This window comes from Scyliorhinus canicula, chromosome 8, assembly GCF_902713615.1.
Source record: "Scyliorhinus canicula chromosome 8, sScyCan1.1, whole genome shotgun sequence".
NCBI lineage: Eukaryota > Metazoa > Chordata > Chondrichthyes > Carcharhiniformes > Scyliorhinidae > Scyliorhinus > Scyliorhinus canicula.
The window spans coordinates 6,742,343-6,765,728 of NC_052153.1; the positions used below are offsets into that span (position 1 = coordinate 6,742,343).

General features: G+C 49.9%; 1 protein-coding gene across 5 annotated transcripts in view; it reads right to left on the reverse strand.

Annotated features, from left to right (window-relative positions):
• Positions 1 to 23,386, reverse strand: part of trpm3 (transient receptor potential cation channel, subfamily M, member 3) — a 345,827-nt gene that overhangs the window by 105,559 nt on the left and 216,882 nt on the right. For all 5 annotated transcript variants that reach the window (XM_038804097.1, XM_038804096.1, XM_038804098.1 and 2 more), the window contains exons 5-7: positions 20,867 to 20,991; positions 17,697 to 17,868; positions 476 to 650 (exon numbers count right to left, since the gene is read on the reverse strand). In XM_038804097.1, coding sequence (XP_038660025.1) covers positions 476 to 650; positions 17,697 to 17,868; positions 20,867 to 20,991 — 472 coding nt within the window. The remainder of the gene's footprint in view (positions 1 to 475; positions 651 to 17,696; positions 17,869 to 20,866; positions 20,992 to 23,386) is intronic.

The following is a 23,386-nucleotide window of genomic DNA, read 5'->3' on the forward strand; positions in this document are numbered from 1 at the left end:
AGTCGAACTCCTCCTTAAATTTACTCACCGTCCCAGCATCCACCGCACTCTGGGGCAGCGAATTCCACAGATTCACAACCCTTTGGGAGAAGTAGTTTCTCCTCAACTCCATTTAAAATTTGCTACTTCTTATCCTCAGACTATGACCCCTCTCTCTCGTTCTCGAATGCTGCACAAGACGAAGCATCTGCTCCACGTCTACGTTATCCATACCTTTTATCATCTTGTATACCTCAATTTGATCTCTCTCCATTTTCTAAGCTCCACAGAGTATAGGCCTAAACTGTTCAATCTCTACATTCGTGTGTATGTCCTGATGAGTGCAAAATGAAAAACTTCAGCAAGATGTCTCTCTTTTCAACAACATTCAAGTTCTGGATGATTAAGCGGCTATACCTTCTTTTCCTTCCAGCGAGTATCTGATGCCCCAGAATTGATAGTTTAAGTTGAAAGCTGTTGCTTTCTTGGTACTTACCCTCCATCCTCAGAATACTTGTGAGCGAAGGCGAGGATGTCTGACGCCCGCCCGCTGCCGTCGCAGACTACCACAGGCACGGGAGGGGTGTCTCGCAGGTATTCCAATACAATGGAGATAACGTTGGGCCCGCCTTCCACGATGAGGGCCACCACCGGAACGCCCTGTCCAATCCCTGGAGAGAGAAACATCAGGTCAGGAGGCAAGGTCAAGGAGCGAAAGTGTAGCAAACCGCCCGTCACACAGTTACGGCAAATTGGGAGAGTCTGCTGTGGCCCCAACCGTTAGCATGCTCACCTTTTAATGCAGCAGGTCGTAGCTTCGAGTCACACCCCAGAGAATTGGGCATCAATTTCCAGGCTGCAACTCCTAGCCCATTACCCAGGAAGTTTCTGCAGTTTGGGGGGCGGGGGGGGGGGGCGCAGTGTCTAAGATCAGACAAGGCCCTGTTTACCCTCTTAGATGGACATAAGATATTCTATAGCAGAGCAGTTGAGTTCTCCCTGGGCCTCTGGCCAATATATATCCCTCAACCATCATGCCTGAATAAATAGATGACAAACGATCACATTGCTGTTTATGGGATCTCAGCCAATATATTTCCTACATTGCAACAATAGCTACACTTGATTAGCTGTGCATTTTGGAGTTCTATCATATTATTCTATATAATGATCTGGGGGCAGATGTTTGGGTTGCAGTATGGAGGTGGAGGGCACATGCTTTGGTGGCTCCTGCAAGAGTCATCTTTATTAGGCGCATTACACCCAGTTTTTTTTTGGGGGGGGGGAAACTTTATTTGAGAAGTTGTGGGAAGGGTCTGAGGCATTTCAAGGATGTCAAAACCCGGAAAAAATAGGAATTGAGGGGTAAAAAGGAAATGAGCGAAGGTCTGCCGTCGAACGTGGTGGAGGAGTTCAGCGGGAGAAAAGATGGCGGCAGAGAGCCTGCCGGGTGGGACCACGCCCATCACAGATGGCCGAAGTGATAGCCGGGGAGTTTGAGTGGCTGTTTTCAAAGCACTTCGACAGGCTTGGTGACAGCGATGGTGACCCTTGGTCAGGGTCCCGAAGCGTTCCTAGTTTGGGGCTGGTCCCTGGGCCAGGCGGAGGGGGGGGGGCAGTGAGGAGCTTTTCGTCCGTGAGGCCTTCAAGACATCTTTGAATATTGTGGATATCCATAACAGGGGAAACTACAGCTGCTGCCTGTCTGTCCTACCATACACCTCCAGGACAGAACCCTGTTCTAGGTTATGAAATATGAAAATATGAAAATCGCTTATTGTCACGAGCAGGCTTCAATGAAGTTACTGTGAAAAGCCCCTAGTCGCCACATTCCGGCGCCTGTTCGAGGAGGCTGGTACGGGAATTGAACAGTGCTGCTGGCCTGCCTTGGTCTGCTTTAAAAGCCAGCGATTTAGCCCAGTGTGCTAAACCAGCAGCCAGTTATGTCCTGAAGGTCACTTTTACTCCCTTTGACTGTGAACAACCTCCAGCTTCACAGCTGAAGGCTACCGCTAATAAGAAATTGGCCTTGTTATTTGTGAGAGCACTTCTCGTGGGTACACATGCCATGTCTCTGATGATGATTTTTGCATTGTACTTCAATCAAACCTTGAAGCCGACACACTTTGCCTGACGTTTAGAAGTGTCAGCATCACAGAGGCAGCAGCTAATAGTCAAATACCGAGCTGGGCTTCAGCACTGGGGATATCCTCGAGACCAAAGGGTGAATGTGCGAATCAGAGGAGGGTACGTGAGCATGGTCTCCCTAATGCTCCTGGCAGGGGTCTGGGGTCTAGGGGCCCACGCTGTGGCCAGGGGTGAGTGTGCAGAGTGAGGGTCTCCAGCACAACTGGCTCGCTGGATGGCACTCAGAGAGAAGGCGGGAGTAAGGGTGGGGGAGGCTTGGGGTACTGGAGGGTCCCGGGGTGGAAGCCCTAACTGATTGTCGGTCTCTCTCCTTCTCCAATTGCTTACAGAGACCAAAGTGAATCATGATGTTGGTTCGCAGAGGATGGGGTGATATTGGCAGCCCAGGTGGCCGGACGCCAGAGAAGGCAGCAGCGTTGATGCAGGCTGGAGGCGGCTCTCCATGTGCACCCCTGAAGACCCACCCGGCCGCCCATCAGGCTGAGGAGAGACCCAGAGGGGAGGTCAACAATGGTCCATGGTGGGCAGCACGGTGGCCTAGTGGTTAGCACAACCGCCTCACGGCGCTGAGGTCCCAGGTTCAATCCCGGCTCTGGGTCACTGTCCGTGTGGAGTTTGCACATTCTCCCCGTGTCTGCGTGGGTTTCGCCCCCACAACCCAAAAAATGTGCAGAGTAGGTGGATTGACCACGCTAAATTGCCCCTTAATTGGAAAAAATAATTGGGTACTCTAAATTTAAAAAAAAAAGTAAAAAAAAAAAAACAATGGTCCATGGTGTACAGGCGTTGTTGGTCTTTCGAGGAGATGGCGGACAGTATGTGCTGTTGGAGACTGTGTCGGGACAAAGACAGTGCGGCACCTGGGCCATGTCCTGACGTACCTGGCAGCTAATGGAGGAGAAGGCTACCCACTCCCAATGGGCTACCCGCTCCCAGTGGGCTACCCACTCCCAGTGGGCTACCCGCTCCCAGTGGGCTACCCGCTCCCAGTGGGCTACCCGCTCCCAATGGGCTACCCGTTCCCAGTGGGATACCCGCTCCCAGTGGGATACCCGCTCCCAGTGGGCTACCCGCTCCCAGTGGGATACCCGCTCCCAGTGGGATACCCGCTCCCAGTGGGCTACCCGCTCCCAGTGGGATACCCGCTCCCAGTGGGATACCCGCTCCCAATGGGCTACCCGCTCCCAGTGGGCTACCCGCTCCCAGTGGGCTACCCGCTCCCAGTGGGCTACCCGCTCCCAGTGGGATACCCGCTCCCAGTGGGCTACCCGCTCCCAGTGGGCTACCCGCTCCCAGTGGGCTACTCGCTCGCAGTGGGCTACCCGCTCCCAATGGGCTACCCGCTCGCAGTGGGCTACTCGCTCGCAGTGGGCTACCCACTCCCAGTGGCCATGAACGTCGCCGCAGCTTCACTTGTGCAGCTTTTTCAAAGTCACAGCCCACAAGTGCACCCGTGTATTCCCGGGTACTGACTATATTAACTTTAAGCTGGATCAGGCCCACCATGACGCCCGGGCTGCAGGATTCTCTGCCATCACCGAGATGCCCCAGGTCCAGGGGGTAATTGATGGCACGCATGTCGCCTTGCGCACAACAGGGCATCAAGGAGCGCCGTTCATTAACAGGAAGGGGGTTCCATTCCCAGAATTTTAAACTCGTGTGCGACCACCAGCGCCGGATCATGCATGCGTGTGCATGGTTCACGGGGAGCGTGCATGGCAGCTACATCCTGACACACGGAGATCCGCAACGTCATCGAGGACGGGTTGCCACCCCTGCTGTCATTGAGAAGCGTAATTACTGCTCAGAATGTGGTTCCGATTGCTGGACTGCAGTGGTGCTGCCCTGCAGTCTACCCCCAGGGGGTCTCCTGCTGTGTGATGGTCTACTGTGCCCTCCACAACTTGGCCCAGCAATGAGGCGATGGGCTGGAGGAGAAGGGACATGCAGCCTTGCCAGAGGAGGAGGCATACCAGGAGGAGATGGCGGAGGAGCCCGGGGGAGAGAGGAGGAGGAGCCCAGGGGAGAGAGGAGGAGGAGCCCGAGGAGGGAGGAGGAACACGGGGAGCAAGAGGATGGAGAACTGTCGGCGGCGGGGGTCCAGCATGCCGGGGATCAGGGAGGCTCTCATCCTCACCCGATTCTCAAACGGCAAGGCTTTGTCTGTCAGCTCAATCCACCCCCCCACCCCCCCCCTCCCCCATTCCCCTCCTTCCAGCGTACCCTGTTCCACCCTGCCAGGCTCTGTGTAACATCACTGCAGGCTGATAGGCCTGTGTCAGCACTGTCAGTGCGTCACTATACAAGGCAGGAGGATAACCTCTCGCTGTGAGGTTAGCTCTGTGCTCCTCAGTCTATGCCGAAGTCTGACTCCTGTTACTCTGCTGACAGCACGCTTCCCCTGCATCAGGGCGTTTGACCTTTGGCCACTGTACCCAGGGTCGGGGGGAGAGATCAACGGGGGGGGGGGGGGGGGGGGGGGAAGGGTGCAGGCAGGCCCACTCTGAAGATTAACGTGGCAGAGGCTTCACATGCATCAGGTGTAACATGTTTCAATTGTGAACATTTGACATTTCCATTCCCCCTTGCTACAGATCATGCCCCCCCCCCCCCCCCCCCCCCCCAGTGCCCACTCAGTGATCCTCTCTCTTCTTGATCTTTCGTGGCATACTGCCACATCTATGTGTGTTCCCAGGGTGCACATCAGAGGTGAAGGCAGCCTGCTGCTTTCCAAATCCTGTGGCCTTTAATACCCTTGGCGGGCGTCCCCTGGAAGGCCTGAAGCCAGAGGCCGCGGCCAACTTACCGGTATCTGCCTGCGGCCCTTGGGGCACACGGTGTCGGGGTGTGGGGGGGGGGGGGGGTTATTCCGAAGGTGTCGGGGCTGGGGGGGGGAGGGGGGGGGGGGGGGTTATTCTGAAGAACTGGAGACTGCTGTCATCCCCTTGGTGGCAGGGCCTAGTTTGGCCTCCAGCTCCTCCTCCTCTCTGCTGGTGCCCATAGGGCTCTGGAGGTCCCCAAGGATCGGGGGGGGGGGGGGGGGGGGGGGGGTGCAGCTGGAGTGAGCCCCAGAGGCCGCTGCGTCATCTCACTTGGTCAGTCCTGGCACCTCCCCGTTCTCTGCACCGTAGTGTTGCCACCCTCAGCGATGCTTCTCAGTGACTAGAACATGCTCCGCAGCACCTCGGCAATGTACACCCGAGTATGGGACAGGTCCCTCACCGACTGGGAGATGATGAACCATGGCACTGTGGCACAGTGGTTAGCACTGCTGCCTCACAGCGCCAGGGGCCAGGGTTCAATTCCAGCCTCGAGTCACTGTCTGTGTGGAGTTTGCACTTTCTCCCCATGTCTGCATGGATTCCCTCCCTAAGATGTACAGGTTAGGTGGATTGGCCAGGCTAAATTGCCCCTTAGTGTCCAGGGATGTGCAGGTGACGGTATGGGGTTGTGGGGATAGGGTGGGGTGGACGGGCTGTTTTGAGGGGTTGGTGAATGGCCTCCTTCGCACTGCAGGGATTCTATGATTTTGAGGCCCTCAACCATGGCTGTGACAGACTGAGCCACGCCACCAAGGGTCATTCTGTCTGACATGAACAGTCACTGGAGACAGCTCATCTGGGTGAAGGGGCAGTGGATCCTCAGCTCTGTGACACAAGCCAATCTCGCTGTCAGTGACTGCTCTCTCCCTGGACAACCCCGGGATATCTCGGGCTCGTTCCTTACAGGGGGTGAAGACTTTACTCTCTGCTACTCCACGCCCCGCCTTGGCCCTTTCCCACTTATTATGGGCTATCTTGTCCGATGGGGACAAAGAGAGGGCATTTTGAGCCGCAAGCTTGATGGATTGGGGGGGGGGGCCATAGCAGGTACCATGTGTGGGTGCTGCAGCTGAACATGAAGGGGTTGTGCTGGTGGATGCCAGGGGTGCTGAGGAACAAGCACGAAGAACGGATGTGGGGAGGGTGCGAGGTGTCAGCCAATGATTTGTTGGGCGGGGGGAGGAGACGGGTTGGGAATTTGAGGGGTGGCAGGCAGAACTGATGCCAGGGAGAGAGGTGGTAACTTACCCTTGCAGCTCAGCAGAGCCAGTTGGTCTTCTTCCAACATTGAACTGCAGTCTCCTGGTCACGCTGCCCACACAGACAGCCGCTGCCACTGACTCCCAGGCGGTATTGCTGACCCCCTGCTGCTGGCATCTGATGCCCCGGCCAGGTGGGGGGGGAACAGGATGCCCCGTCTCACATCCACAGTGTCGAGAAGCTTGGCCAGGTTGGCACCCCCAGGAACCAGGAGCAGGTCTGCGCGCTGCCATGCTTGTGTGCTGACTGGGAGTGAGTGGCGAGGGAGCGTTTAAATGCCGCTCCCCCTTGTTGGCAGCGCGACGCTGAGGCGCAAGTCGGGCGGATCAGACGGTGAGACAGCCGGTGATAGCGAGAAGCTCGTGGAGCCGAATTTTCGGCACTGTGTGCTGTTAAATACCAGCCGCGATCTCGCCAACCGGGCATTGGGAAACACTTTGCCATTCGCACCCACACCGACACTTAGAAATGTTTCCATTAAATCGCACCTGGAATATCTAATCATTAGGATAACTGGTGTTCTCAGCAATATACAAGTTCTGTACAACTTTGGATAACGGCTGAAATCGGATTAGGTTAATTGGCTGCGTGGCCTGTGATTGCTTTATTAATTACATGTCTGACCTGCTCGAACAGAGCAAGTGAAATGTTGCAGCCTCTCTATGGGGAGGCTGAATTTCTACCCGGCTGACCTTGTAGCTCAGGATCTGCAGGACCAACGTTGTGAACCCACACGGGTGTCTGCGGGCACTCCGAGAAACACCTCCTTAACGGGATGATTCTGTGCTTCCGGGTGGGAAACAGCAATTTCAGGGAGCATTTCAAGCTGCATGTTTATTTGACAAGGGCGTGAGAGGTTATGGAACCGAGGTAGGTAAATGGACGTAAAGACACAGGCCAGACGTGACTGAACTGAATGAGGAACAGGTTTAAGGGGTGTTCCCATGTCCATTCGCATTGTCTTTGGGTTCCACCCTAACACTGGGAATGGCTTGAGCCAGTTGCACGTGAAGTGTTTGCATTTAGTTCTGTAATGGAACTGGGAATGTGTCTAACTCGAGAGAAACATCAAAAACGCATTTAAATATTTACACGTCACTTCCAATCGTTTTCAAAGGTGTAATTCTGAGCGAGAAAGAAAAGCTCAAATAACTTGCATTTACATAGCGCCTTTCACAACCCCAGGACATTCAAAGCACTTTACAACATTTCAAAAGCACCTCAATGGCTCTAATTTGGGATGGATGGTCGTGAATAGATGCACAGCAAGATCCCAGAGACAGCACTGCAATAACGACCAGATTACCTGTTTTCATGATGTTGGTTGAAGGATAAATATCAGCAAAGACGTGAGCATGAACTGTTCTTTTTTTCCTGGGACTCCAGAGGCACTGTACAAATACTTCCATTGATAGATTGGACCCTTCAGTTCTGGGACAGATGAGGTGCAATTAAGTGTGTTTTGTTTTATTGACTTGGTTCAGGAACTAACAGGTGAATTATAGAGGGAAGGGAAAGAAACTCAGAATTTATGGGCAATTCGGGCAGAAAGTGAAATAACTAACTTTCTCACCTTTTTTCATAGAATTTACAGTGCGTAAGGAGGCCATTCGGCCAATCGAGTCTGCACCGGCTCTTGGAAAGAGCACGCCACCCAACGCACACCTCCTCCCTATCCCCATAACCCAGTAACCCCACCCAACACTAAGGGCAATTTTGGACACTAAGGGCAATTTACCATGGCCAATCCACCCTAACCTGCACATCTTAGGCCTGCGGGAGGAAACCGGAGCACCCGGAGGAAACCCACGCACACACGGGGAGGATGTGCAGACTCCACCCAGACAGTGACCCAAGCCAGGAATCGAACCTGGGACCCTGGAGCTGCGAAGCAAATTGTGCTAACCACTATGCTACCATGCTACCGCGAATGAGACAACCCAACGGAGATCAGTGGACATGTTACACTTGCGTTGGCCCTTCAGTAACAGCAGGGCCATACAGCATTCTCACTACACACAGAGCAACAAGCTGGAACTGAAAAGCATGTTCAATAATATCCACCATTAAAATCAGATTTGATGCATTTAAATTTCGGAGCTCAAGTTATGAATGCAGCTAATCTGAAGTAAAACTGCCTGAAACCCACAATGTGGACAGATGATCTTTCCCGGGTAGGCCCCTTTCATCGGAAGAGTTTGCAGCTTCATCCAAATCCCTGATGTGCCTCCTCCTCGTGTTGTATTGTATTCAACAATAACACCTCTGACATAATAAAATGTCCCGAGATTCCTCACAGGAGCTTCATCGAGGTTTAAGGTGCATTTCGGAGGAGAGGGTGAGGGAGAGGAGCAGAGAAATTGAGGGGAAGCGATTACAGAGCTTGGGGCCCACCCAGCTGAAGGCAAGGATAACCTGGGGGGGGGGGGGGGGGGGTGCAGCAGTGCGGGCATCTGGGAGGGACGTCGGGTCAAGGGGAGATTACGCGGATAGGGAAGGGACGAAGCCACGATGGGATCTGATAACAAGGATGAGAATTTTAAAAGATCGGGGGTCAATGTAGGTCAGAGAGCAAGGGTCAATGTGTGCACTGGAATCTTGTGGTGAGCTAGTGTACAGTTCATAACCAAGGTACATCAATTATTGATTAGGTTCACTATGTGGAACTTACAAGCACAGAAACAGGCCATTTGGCCCAAGTGGTCTATGCAGGTTATGCTCCACACAAGTCCCCTCCCACCTCTCTTAACCTCAGCCTATGGCCCAATTCTTCTAACCTTTACATAGAACATACAGTGCAGGAGGCCATTCGGCCCATCGAGTCTGCACCGACCCACTTCAGCCCTCACTTCCACCCTATCCCCATAACCCAATAACCCCATCTAACCTTTTTGGACACTAAGGGCAATTTAGCATGGCCAATCCACCTAACCGGCACATCTTTGGACTGTGGGAGGAAACTGGAGCACCCGGAGGAAACCCACGTAAACACGGCGAGAACGTGCAGACTCCACACAGACAGTGACCCAGCCGGGAATCGAACCTGGGACCCTGGAGCTGTGAAGCCACAGTGCTATCCACTTGCGCTACCATGCTGCCCTCCATATCTTATCGAGCTTCTAGCTTTAGTATCTATACTATTTGCCTCAACTCTTCCACATTCCCACCGCTCTCTGGGTAAGGAGGTTTCTCCTGAATTCCCGATTGGATTTATTCACCAATGTCTGATGGGCCCTCGTTCTAGTCTAGTCCAGTCCACCTTCTCTTCAATTATCTTATCAAGCCTCTTGGCTGAGGTATTCCGGAAGGTGGGTTTCCCGGTCCTGTTGGCGTGAAGATATCTCCACCGACACTACCTTCCTGCAGTCAATTCCCCCCGCCAACGGGCATTAATAGGCTGCGAGACTCCCGCCCCTCACTCAGGAGGGAGTCCTGCCTTAGACAGCTGCTGACTGGCCAGAAGCTCTCTCGTCCCCGCAGGAACAGAAGCCGCAGCGGACAGAACTGGAGGTTCTTGGAAGTTGACGGAGCCTAGGTGCTGGGATTGCATGGGAAGGTGGGTTTTCGGTGACTCAGGGCAGGGTGGGTTGTGAAAGCCTGGAAGTGGGGGGGGGGGGGGGGGGGGGGGTTGGAGAGTGGGGGACTGGTGTGTTGGAGTAGAGGCTGAGTGGGGTGAGGGGTGAGGGGGGTGTGGGGGGGGGGGTGTGAGGGTGGGGTGAGGGGTGGGGGGGGAGGTGAGGGTGGGGTGAGGGGTGGGGGGGGAGGTGAGGGGGGGTTGGAGAGTGGAGGACTGGTGTGTTGGAGTAGAGGCTGAGTGGGGTGAGGGGTGAGGGGGGTGTGTGGGGGGGGTGTGAGGGTGGGGTGAGGGGTCGGGGGGAGGTGAGGGCGGGGTGAGGGGTGGGGGGGAGGTGGGGGGGGTTGAGGGGGGAGTTGGAGAGTGGGGGACTGGTGTGTTGGAGTAGAGGCTGAGTGGGGTGAGGGGTGAGGGGGGTGAGGGGGGTGCGTGAGGGTGGGGTGAGGGGGGGTTGGAGAGTGGGGGACTGGTGTGTTGGAGTAGAGGCTGAGTGGGGTGAGGGGTGAGGGGTGAGGGGGGGGTGAGGGGGGTGCGTGAGGGTGGGGTGAGGGTGGGTGGCGGGGGAGGTCTAGCAGCCACTGGACCTTCCCATCCGGAGCTGGAAGTTGGCTTCTGATGGCGATGTTCCCGCCCCGGGCCTACATCTGACTATTTTCAGACCTCCCGCACAACCTGGAAATCCGCCTGCCAGCCTAAAAATTGAGGCTGGACAGGACATGATCCTTAGGTGGTCAATAGTTGGGCAGGGAAGGGCCTGAGAGGGGGAAGGAAACAAAGCTATGAGGCCACTTATTCAAAGACAGAAAGCAGGTGAATTGTTTATGGGACTGAGACATCGAGGCTCCGTTGGAATAACAAACCTCAGGCGCCACTTCCCTGTGAATGAAAAGCTATGTAAACACATTACAGTCATGCGGTAGGTGGGGGTCACACACAGGTCAGTGCCCGATAGATTTAATTCCGGAGGGACGGTCAATAGGATGCCGCTGATAACTGTTGAACATCCCTTTGCATTCCCAGCCCCTTCATATATTCCCAGGCATAGGATGACAAAGGGAAGCCCACAAGTCACATGGGTTAACGGCTACAAACGCTACAAGCTAGAAGAAGAACTTGCATTTATGTAGCACCTCTGTCAAAAACTTTGGACATCCCAAAGCACTGTACAGCAAATTAATTGCTTTCTGAAGTGGAGCCGTTGTTGTACTGTAGGGAAACGGGGCAGCCAATTTGGCAGATCCCACAACTAGGGGCAGCGTTTAAAAATCAGAGATGTCCCTTCTAAGGTGGAGATGAGGAGGAATTTCTTCTCCCGGAGCATCATTAGAGTTTGGAATTCTCTTCCCCAGTGTGCTGTGAGGACTGGGGCATTGAATATTCATGACACAGTTGGGTCGATTTGCAATTGACAAGGAAGTCAAGGGTGATGGGGGACAGGCAGTGAGTTAAGGTCGCGTCAAATCAGCCATGATCTCATTGAATGACAGACCAGGCTTGAGGGGCCAAATGGCCTCCTCCTAGTTATTAATTACTTCCGTTCTTAACCTGCAATGTGGTAAATGGCCAGATATGAAAATGAAAAAAAAAAAGAAAATCGCTTATTGTCACGAGTAGGCTTCAATGAAGTTACTGTGAAAAGCCCCTAGTCGCCACATTCCGGCGCCTGCCCGGGGAGGCTGGTACGGGAATCGAACCGTGCTGTTGGCCTGCCTTGGTCTGCTTTAAAAGCCAGCGATTTAGCTCAGTGAGCTAAACCAGCCCCTATATGTTTTCAATTGGTGTTGGTCGAGGCTTTGTTTTTGGTCAAGGGTGGCAGGTGAAGTGTTGGATGGTGTAGGCTTGCGAGGTGAACATATAGCACCAACACTGAGAAGGGTTCAACTCTATTTTATTAACTAACTATTAACTAATCGACGTACGAGAACTGCGGGTTTAAACGATGCTAGTTTAAACTAGAGACCTATGCCTGTCCGGACCAGTTGATTCTCTCAGCACGTGGTGCGAGTCTGTGCTGGGCTGGATGAGTTCTTGTTCTACTGAGAGGCAGCACCCAGAATGAGCGGGAACCGTGGTACCCTCTGCCTTTATAGTGTGTGTATTCTAACTGGTGATTGGCTGCGGTGTTTGTGCATGTTGATTGGTCCCTGTGTGTGTCCATCAGTGTGTGTCTGCACCATGATATACTGGAGTATATTATGACAGCAGGCAGATCTCCCAGCACCTCTTCTTGATATAATGCCAAAGGGTCTTTTACAGGCACCCGAGCGGGCAGCCTGGGTCTTGCTTTAACATCTCATTCGAAAGAGAGCATCTCTGAGGGGTGTGGCATTCCCTCAGTGCTGAACTGGAAGCATCTTTTTGTGCCACAGTCCCTGATCTAACTCAGAGACAAAAGTATTATTTGCTGAATTGCTGCACATCTACTGCTCAGAATTTTAAAAGTTTCAGCATGATGGCCATTCAGCCCAAATCAGTACGTGCTAATCTTCTGAACGAGCTATCAATTGGTCCCCGTTCTTTTTCCCATCGCATTTCAACCTTTCTTCTCTTCAAGTATTTATCTACTTCCCTTTTGAAAGCTATGGCTGAATCTGTTTTCGGCGCCAGATCAGGACAACTCTTGGGGTCATTCTGTCACCTCTGGTTCTTTTGACAATGACCTTAAATCTGTGATCCCAGTTTGCCGCCTGTTGCTTCAATATCCAACCGACAGGCTGTAACAAAGTGGATCTGCAATGTGTCTGAGCATTGATTCAATCTAGACCCCAAATCAGTTCACTATAACTCGCCCACAGAGTTAAACGACTGCGCATAGTTTTTTTTATTACCCTCCTAAACCCCAGTCTGCAGAAGATAGATGATCTGTCAAAATAAGTGAGGGCCAATACTGATGTCAATTGATTCAGAAGGAGGTCAAATGGAAGTTTCAGTGATTCAATTATATCATGACTGCCCTGTGATAAGAACCTGGCAACACATAACAAGGTACCACTTAAAGGGACACAACCTTTTCATTAAAAGGAGGCGGCGGCTTGAATAGATCGCCACCAGACTAGTAATTAGCCCTGGCTAAGGTTCTGCAAATTCTCAGCAGGGAGGCTGGTCAAATGCAAACTCAATAAAATTGAAAGCCGGTCTCAGTAGTGGTGACCGTGACAACTATCATCGATCGCAGCAAAACGCCATCTGGTTCACGAATGCCCCTTTAGGGAAGGAAATCTGCCGTCCTTACCCGGTCTGGCCTACATGTGACTCCAGACCCACAGCAAAAAGTGGTCGACTCCAAACCGCCCTCCGAATTGGCCGAGCGAGCCACTCGGTTCAAGGGCAATTAGGCCTGGGCAACAAGTGTGGGCCCCGTCAATGATGCCCACATTCCACAAGGGAATAAATGATGGCTGCACTTTGAAGTGCCAATCACCTTAAAAGATGACACTTCCCACACTGCTCACAACAGTGGATCTTGATCAAATAATATTAAATGATAAAACAATAACCGCAAAATGATTAGCGCAAAGTCATTTTCTAAAGAGTTTCAACTGACAGACACAATCTGGAATAAATTCAGCATGAATTTTGGATGTTTTTGTTTCAAAAACATGTGCCAAACATGCCAGATACTAATCCAATATTAATTGATGCAAGAAGTGGCACTCATAATTAGTTGTTTTTGCCAATCGCAAAAGTGGGACCCAGATTTACACACAACAAGCGTTCACAGTCAGAACAGTGATAATCACCAGAAAACCTGCTGTTTTTAGTAATGGTGGCTGCCAGAGAAATATTGACCAGGAGACAGGAGACTCCCTTGTGGGTGAGGGGGGGGGGGGGGGGGGGCTCCGTTTAAGACGGAGATTAAGAGAATTTGTGTCTCTCAGAGGGCCGTTAGTCTGCGGAATTCGCTTCTCCAGAAGGAGGGCTTATTCAATAAGGCAGGTTTTTGATTGACAAAGGAGTCAAGCGTTATGAGGGGTGGGGGAGGGGGGCGGCAAGAGAGGAAAATGGAGGTGAGGCCACAATCAGATCATGATCTTCTCAAATGAAGGCGCCGGCTCGAGGGACCGAATGGCTGACTTCTGCTCCTCACTCTCCTGTTCCTGTGGGAGAACTCCAGATCTACTTGATATAGAGCTGTGGGATCTCTTTGCCCACTGTTGGACAACTTAGAAACCTACAGCACAGCAGGAGGCCATTCAACCTCGAGTGACTGTGCTAGCTCTTCGAAAGGACAGACGCGCTAGTGTCTCACATCCCCATTCTTTGCCCATATTCCTGCAAGTTCTTCATCCCCGATTACCTGTCTCACTCCCTTTTGAAGGGATACATGGAATCGGTTTCCATCAGATTTTCAGCTCCAGTGTTTCAGATCCCGACAATTCACTGAGTGGAAGAATTATCCGCTCCGCTTGATTTTAAATCTATGAACCCGCATGTTTGACTCACTCACCCCTCTTATCAAATCCTATCATTGGGAAATGAGGCTCCCCTCTTAATATTCTCTCTTCCCGCAAGAAGAGTTCTTAACCTTCCCATCCTCTCCTCATAACTCAAGTCCCTCATCACTGGTTAATGGCCTGGTAACTCTCCTTCTTGCACTCTTTCGCAGGTAAAAAAAACACCTTTCCTGAAATGTGTTCCCGGAATTTTCCAGTTTCCTCCAGCTCAGGCCTAGTCAGTGATTTATAAAGTTATAGCATAATCTCTTTACTTTCATCTTCTACTCCACTGTACTACACCCAAGTAACCTTTTTCTTCCGGAGAATAATATGTTGCACAGCAGGGGAGTTAACAGTCAATTTTCTTTGCACCTTGGTACAAAAGATTTTGCAAGATAAACAACGATTTTGCGGCATTGTGAGTAGGCAAGAGTGGTTTATCTTCTGATTGTATTCTGTATGTTATATACAAAACGTAAGAACCTAAGAAATAGTGTTAGGAGAACAAAGGTAGTTTTAATATCTGTATTGGTAAACGTTAAAAATAAGATATAGTTTTAAGTGTGTTTAATTTAATGTTTCTGTAATTGAAGGGTAAAACCCATAGTTAGATTCATGCTGGATAAAGATGTTGTATGTTTGGGTGTTGGTTTCAATTCTAACTGTTGTGCTTAAAGGGCTACAGAGTGAAGAGTAACTAAACCAGCAGTTGTTGCTTAGCAACGGCGGCCCTGTGAGGTAGAGAAGCTTTTAAGTTTAGTGTAACTAATTTGATTGCGGTTGGAGATAGGTAGCGAGAGAGAAGGCAGCTTTGCTGGAGGCAGTTGGTTTTAGAAGGTTAAAGAGGGATCACCTCTCACAGCCCTGCTAGTAGAAAAGCCATACTATGGAGTAATGGTTATGAAAACAGATGCCAGAACATCCAGCTAGTTAAGGAAACTAGAGGAATGACGAGATGTTTCCAAGAAGTCTGGAGTTAACAGAACAGAGGAAACTGGGAACGAGAACAGATTGTTGTTCTGTAAAGTCAGAGAGAGTTGAAAATGCATTGGATCGTGAGAGGCCAGAAAAATATCTGCAGTCGTGCTAAGGTTTGTGAGAATCAACTACAATTTGGGAGACATTGGGCGGGATTCTCCCAACGGGAGGCTAAGTGACGACGCCAGAGTAAAAACCAGAGTGTTTGACTCCGGCGTCGGAGGCCGCTCCTCGCCCCCTATTCTCCCTCCCCGGGTGGTTAGGAGCGGCGCCGCGTAAATGACGTCACCCGTGCATGCGCGGTTGCCGTCCTCGCCACGGGCGCCCCACAAGACATGGAGGAGTGATCTTGCGGGGTGGCGGAGTAGAAGAGTGCGTCCTTCAGAGACGCCGGCCCGCCGATCGGTGAGCACCGATCGCGGGCCAGACCCCTTCTTTGAGCACCCTCCCGTTGCTCGATCCTCCCTCTCCCCCCCCCCCCACAGGCCGCCCACGCAGCGTTCGCACGCTGTTCGCGCCGGCAGCGACCAGGTGTGGGCGGCGCCGGCATGAACCCGTTATACTGGGCAGGCTGCTCGGCCCATCCGGGCCGGAGAATCGCCGCTCGCCCGTTACAAACGGCGAGCGGCGATTCTCCGAGCGGCCTGTCGTAAATCCCGGCGCGCCGTTTTGGGGTGGGTGGGAGAATCGCGTGCGGGTGCCGGGGCGGCGTGGCGGGACTCGCCCAGCCCTCCCCCCACGATTCTCCCACCCGGCGTGTGGGGGGGGGAAAGAGAATTGCGCCCATTATTTGAAATTGATGGCTGGATCTCGGAGTTTGTGCAACAGCTGTTAAGACAATGGGAATCTGAAGGGAGAGGTGCGAAACCGGAATGTGAAACCTTGATGGAGGCAGTGGAGGGAAGGCAAAATTTAAAACGAAGATTTATAAGTGTGACTTCTGAAAGTGGAATTTGAAATCAGTCGAGTGGCGAGCTGGAGTTTAGCGAGGCCAGGTGGGTGCAGTTTAAGAATCATCTGGGGGAATTCGGAGGTGAAATCCGCAAACATTCACTTGAGGTTCAGAGTGGAGAGTGTATTTGACCACAGTCATCCTGTATTTAAAGGAGATTATGTGACTAAGAACCATTGTAGTTACGATTTCATTTGTAATCCGTGTAAATCTTAAAATCTGTGTGTAATTGTTAAACTAGGGGGGGAATAAAGATGTATTGTACCATAATCCAATTTTTCCATGTTTAATAAATGTTTTTTTTCTTGTTAAACTAATTAGCGGTCCTGTGACTCTGTTCCTCAACTTTTTATTTTAAAAAAAGTAAAAGTTAAGGCTTTTGAGACAGAGTTCCATTCTGGAATCTTCCCTTCCAGTCACATCATTAACTGGGATAGTAGCAATAGAGCACGTGGCCCTTTAAGCCTAACCGTTTGATTAGATCATAGCTGACCTGATTATGACCTTAATTCCATTTTGCTGCTTGTCCCCCACCTTAAGCCCTGACTCCCTTGTAGATCAAACATCTGCCCATCTCAACCTGGATATACTCACTGACACAGCCTCCACTGCTCTCTGGGGAAGAGAATTCCAAAGACTGACCCCCCTCTTAGGGAAGGATTCTACTCATGTCCATCTTAAACTGAAAGAGCCTATGCAAGGAAATACGCAATAGCCACGGGCGACTAAAGTATAACTTTTATTTCCTATGTCCGTTCTACGTAGAGAAGTTGTAATTTGGGTCACAAAGCAAGTGGAACACAAATTTGTAACACAAGTGTACAAGGGAATCTTCATGCATTTACTGTGGTAAGACATGACAAAGTGTCTATCACTTGTCCAAGAGGTAGGGTTGAAAGGACACGTAAGGAAGGTCCAGAAGTCTGAAGACCCGCACGTCCAGACATAGGAACAGCTTCTTCCCCACAGCTACAAGACTCCTCTACGACTCCCCCCCGGACTGATCTGTTCCCTGTAAGAACACTATTCACGACACCCTATGGTCCTCTTGCTCATGTATTTGCTTTGTTTGGCCCCTTGTTCCGCATTGTAACCAATCACTGTTTTGTCGATGTACTTTGTTGATTATTCTGTGTGTCTACTGTGTACGTATTGTGTACATTCCCTTGGCCACAGAAAAATGCTTTTCACTGTACTTCGGTACATGTCAATCAATCAAAGAAGAGAGGGAGGCAGAGAGCTGTCGGGAAGGCATTCCACAGCTTAGGATCCAGACAGCTGAAGGCAAGTCTGCCAATTGTGGGGAGATGAAAATCAGGGATAGGACAGGAGGTCAGAATTGGAGGTTGGCAGAGATCCTGGACGACTTTAGAGCTGAAGAGGGTTACAGAGATCGAGAGGAAGGTGAGGGCCACGGCCAGATTTGTAAACACGGATGACCAAGGCACCATGTTAACCACAGGTGGCTGCCCAACAACTGTAGAGAACCATGAGCAGCCTCTGCTGGAGCATTTTATAAAAATCTGTCTCCTCTTTGAAGTACTCACTGGTGTTAATCTTCTGCAGGGAAATGTGCTTCTCCAGTTGTCTCCGTAGCTTCACCTCTGCTCCGTATTTCCCTGTCGTGCCGTTGTCTGCCAGTATGAAGTGTGAATGCATGCTGTTCAGCACAGTCAGCTTGCTCAAGGGGTTGGACATTGTTTGATATGGTCGCACCACCTATGTAAAGACATGATAACCAACAACTTCCGTTTACTCAGCGCCTCTGACATAGCAACATGCTTCACAGGGGCATTATTAAATATAATCTGACACTGAGCCACAGGACGGAGATACCTGGCGGGATTCTCCGGCCTACCAGCTGCGGGTTTCTTGGCCGCAGATTCTTTGCTCCCGCCGTTGCCAATGGGAACTCCCACGGAAGCCACCCCCTGGCAGGACCAGGGAATCCTGCTGCCAGCAAATGGCCGGAGAATTCCGGCCATCAGCTCAGATGACCAAAAGCTTGTTCAGAGAGGTAGGTTTTGAGGGAACATCTTCAAGGAGAAGAAGGAAGTAAAGAGGAAGAAAGGTTTAGGGAGGGAAGGCCAGAGGTTAGGCCCCAGGTAGTTGGACATATGGTCGTTCAACAATGGTGGAGCAATTAAAATGGGGAATGGTCAAGAGGCCCGAATCGGAGGAACTCCGATATCCCCAGAGGGTTGCCCTCTGGTGGGGATTACAGAGGCAGGGTGGGTGGAGTGGAGGAAAAAGGAAGATTTCAATTCTATGCGTAGCTGGATCGGGAGCCAATATCCGTGTTGAGATGCCAAAGATAAGTGTTTCTCGTTTATATATCCTAATTATTTGTAAAAAAAAATTTAGAGTACCCAATTAAGGGGCAATTTAGCGTGGCCAATCCACCTACCCTGCACATTTGGGTTGTGGGGGTGAAATCCACACAGACATGGGGAGAATGTGCAAACTCCACACCACAGTGACCCAGGGCCGGGATCGAACCCGGGTCCTCAGCACCGTAGGCAGCAATGCTAACTACTGCGCCACCGTGCCACCCCTATATCCTAATTCTAACACCTGTTTTTTCACTTTGACATGGTGAGGTCAAGGCAGGCGGCAATATATTATCATAGTTTGCATCGAAGCAAAAGAACTATCCTGTGCAGTATTGTATGTCTTTAGCAGTGAGTGTGTTAGAAGAAAGATTAGAAACATATGCATCATTTTAACTTTGTATATTCCTGTTGGTCATTATTCTACAGTCATAAATAGATAACTTACTCACGGTGCCAAGCACAAATTCAGCTAGGACTTTCAGACCTTAGGAATTGGGTTACAATCCAGTCAATCAGTATCAAAGGCACACATGAAATGAAATCAAAATCGCTTATTGTCACAAGTAGGCTTCAAATGAAGTTACTGTGAAACGCCCCTAGTCGCCACATTCCGGCGCCTGTTCGGGGAGGCTGGTACGGGAATTGAACCGTGCTGCTGGCCTGCTTTGGTCTGCTTTCAAAGCCAGCGATTTAGCCCAGTGTGCTAAACCAGCCCGACCTCCATATCTGACTAGAAATCAGGATTATGGTGATTTTATTCAGGCAAGGCGAATTGTGATATTCTGCGTGCCAAATCTACTTAAATAAGAAATCTTCCCCAAGCAAAACAGAAGCGCATTTTTTTGATGTCCTTCGACATTTTGCTGGCTGGCTCAGGATAAGAGTTTCTGACACAAAAACATGTGCACCAATTGAATTTCTGGAAATGGGGGTATGTTTCATAAAACATTAAAATGGTAATTTCAATGCAGAGCTCTGTGATCTTGGGATTATATTTAAAAAAAAACGATTTCAATTTAGCTTTATTCAAGGTGAGGTTTCTTGACCGAAAGTGTTTCAACATGATTACACAAAATCCAATTTATCCTTTGCTAATTTTAATCCCAGAGGAATATTCTTTTCTCTGCAGGGGTTTTATTAATTCACGCATTTTGTATGGGTTTTTAAACATGTACAGTAAAAACTGGTGCAGAATAGCTGTACTTCCAGAATAGGCTAAGGGGCAGCACGGTAGCATGGTGGTTGGCATAAATGCTTCACAGCTCCAGGGTCCCAGGTTCGATTCCCGGCTGGGTCACTGTCTGTGTGGAGTCTGCACGTCCTCCCCGTGTGTGCGTGGGTTTCCTCCGGGTGCTCCGGTTTCCTCCCACAGTCCAAAGATGTGCGGGTTAGGTGGATTGGCCATGCTAAATTGCCCGTAGTGTCCTAAAAAGTAAGGTTAAGGGGGGGTTGTTGGGTTACGGGTATAGGGTGGATACGTGGGTTTGAGTAGGGTGATCATTGCTCGGCACAACATCAAGGGCCTGTTCTGTGCTGTACTGTTCTATGTTCTATCTATTAGAACACAATGACGTTGCCCCAAGATGGGCTTTTAGTACTGGTGCTAATAGCCATTCAAACTGGTTGGTGAAGTCGAAATCAAGGCATTGAGCTTTCCTTTGCCGAGAGATTAGCTTGTTCCCGTTCAGTCTCACAGCTCTCACTTCCCAGTGTCCCAGCTGTCCCCTATTTATACTCATTTAAAATAAAACAAATTATCAATAAAATAAACTAATAAACGGTGGGGAATCCCCCCCCCCCCTTAATAATCATCAATAAAAACATGGGTCAATAAACAAAACCGACAAGGGTCACATCCGCTGGTGCGGCAATGTGACCAAAATAAAACGCCAAAACGGAAACTTAACTAATTAAATTGAAAAGTCATTCCTGGGGTGACGTTGCACTGCAACCCCCACAGTGCTCACCGCTCATGGAGGTCCCCTATTTATAGTCTCTTTTAAGAAAACAAATAGTCAACACAAGTTAACTAATGGATGGGGATGGCAACCCCTCCCTTATTTATACCCTTTTTAATATAAACCAAAAATCAATAAATTCAACTAACAGGAGAGGGTGGCAGCTCCTAGTGGGGCATTGTAACAAAAATATATCGAAACGTCAAAGGAAACTTACAAATTCAAAACAAAGTGTCATTACCGGGGGTGATGATGCACCCCAGCCCCGGTTTATATGTGCTCAGACTATTAATAAATTAATGTCCATTAACTGTTTACCCTTAACCTTAACAATGCAATAACACAGTTTCTTATATTGAGACAGGGGTTTTCTCATTGTAATACTTGCAGTTACACGAACGAGGAAGTAAGACATAAGATACCTACATCCTTCCCAATCAGATCCTCTTGATTCTCAACGATTCCCCATGGAGCGATGCCTATGATGCAGATCCTCCCTCTGGACTTTGAGGCATGGTCCTTCAGTGCATCTCCAACATGGCGAATTACCCCTGCAAATAAATCCATCAAATGATTGCAGCACCATCTCAGCTTATCGGCGCAACGGAGTCCTCGTATCGGCAATTATCTCTTGTAACAATTGCAATGACAACTTGCATTTATAAAGCGCCTTTAACATAGTAAAGCAGCCCTCGGCGCTTCCCACGAGATTGATTTTGGACAAAATTCAGCATCGAGCAACGCAGTTAGGAGAGGTAATCAATAACCTGGTCAAAATTGACACTAAGATTTTGGTGTGCAGGTCTGGCCCCTGTTGGAACTCAAGACACTTCTAAAAATCCATTTATAATTATCCAAGACTTTTCCCATTAACTCCGTGCACCTCATGTTGGGATTCATTTGCTGGAATCCCATTTTTTTTTAATATACTGTCAAAATCTTTCTCCCGTAGCCCGGAATTCTCCAGCCGTTGCCATTTATTTTTCCCACCGCAGTGCACTCCCGCCCGAGGGTTTCCCAGCAGAGTGGGATATCTTCAATGGGAAATCCCGTCGACAAGCGGCAGGCGTGCAGAATCCCGCCATTGAGTAACACGCGACTGAGGAACTGGAGAACCCAGACCCTAAAATCTCTTCCCAGCGCCAGCACTTCAGGTATCAGCCAGAGAGAGCAACTGTTTGAAGTGGTGCTTTTATTTGTCTGTATTATTTCCTGAGCCGCAGAAATGGCACTGATATTTACGTTGCCCACAGAAATGAATGCCCAAATTTCCTGAGGAACAGATAAAACTGGCATAGAGTGAGTGGAAAGAAGGATAAACAGTGGTCGCCCCAGGAAAGAGCTCCACATCTGTTCTCTTCCTTCTTGAAGGCCCTCTCAATCCGAATCATACGGAAATTAAAGTTTGATTCAAAGCATCGTTCATGTACTCTGAGCACAGCATGTTTAATAAATGCAAATCTGCGAGCTTTTATCTTCCTAACGTTAACAGATCCTGGAGCTGGAAAATACTATGCGCCTCAGTAAGGGTGAAGTATTAAATAAACCTTCGAAAAGATGCCAGGAAGAATGACAATGGATTCTGCGCAGCCTAGAAGTTTAGTGTGGAAGAGCAGGAAATTAGCTTTCTTTGGTATTTTGCTTAGTGGAGCAGGCGGCAATTGCATTAATGCAACAGTCGAGTTTCAGGAGAGAAAATTCCCAGGAGTAGAGCAAACATTCCAGGAAACCTGTATCCAATATTGATGTTTTGAAAATCAGTTACATGCAAATTCTGGTTGAAAAAAGGTGCAAATTCACTCTTTTGCCATGGTCGTGCCAAAACTTTGCAGGAAATTCTTGGCCACTGACTTAATCTCAAACTAGTCATCTGTACTGTGTCGGTATACTTCAGTAAGAAGGAAAATGCGGTGATGTGTAAACAGGGGACAGGTTTGAGATAGGTTCAGCCAGATAATTGGACAGATGGATAGTGCTCAGTAAAAGTTGTGATGAAATGAATAAGGGACAAAAGAAGGAGCATCAGGGAGATATCAACGGGAAAGGAATTGCAACTCCAACAGTGGTTAGCACTGCTGCCTCACACTGTAACCAGTGGGAGAAACCAACACAACCGGAGACACCAAAAGAAAATCAGTCGGGTTCCCCAATTGTCCAATTGCCAATAGGGTTTGGGCCAGCTGACTTTGTTGTCGACAGTGTCTTGTTATGCTCTAAATGTGGCATAAGCGGCTCCCTTGTGGTGCACTTGACAAAGGAAGGTTCAGACATGGAGATAACTTCAACATGTTTATTAAACTATTTACACTTCTATTACTCGGGTTCGACACTACTGTTAATCCTACTATAGCTACTCAGACTGACTAACCAGTCTGCTACAATCCACGTGGTGGGAGTGATATTGAATCAACCCTGTGTCTCTACTCACTGACTGTCTCCACTGGAAAGAGGCAGATCATGTGTGTGGTGTCCTTTATATCTGGGTTGGTGCAATGCCCTCCTGTGGTCGTGTCACCTCTGTGTGTATTGTGAATGCCCATTGGTCGTGTCCTATCTAACTGACCTATTGGTTGAGTGTGTGTGTGTCATGTCTCTGGTGCTCCCTCTAGTGTCTAGCTAGTCTACATGTATTTACATTAACCCCTTGTGTATTTACAGTGATGCACATCACCGCAGACAGTTGTCATTAACTGGAAACAGTTGACTTGCAAACTGGGAAAGGGCGCCTGTACGTCGCAGCTGCCAAACCTCCCCCCCCCCCTTTCCTTGTGTTGGTCATCAGGCTGGACAGAGTTTGGAGCCTTGCCCACCTGTTGGTTGCCAGATCGCAGCAGATGCCACGATGCTAGATAGAGGTGATGCTGCTTGGAATTCCCATCAGGCCTGGGGCATTTGTCAGCTTTTCCAGTTTTCCCCCAGTGCTTTAGCTCCAGTGATAAGTCCCTC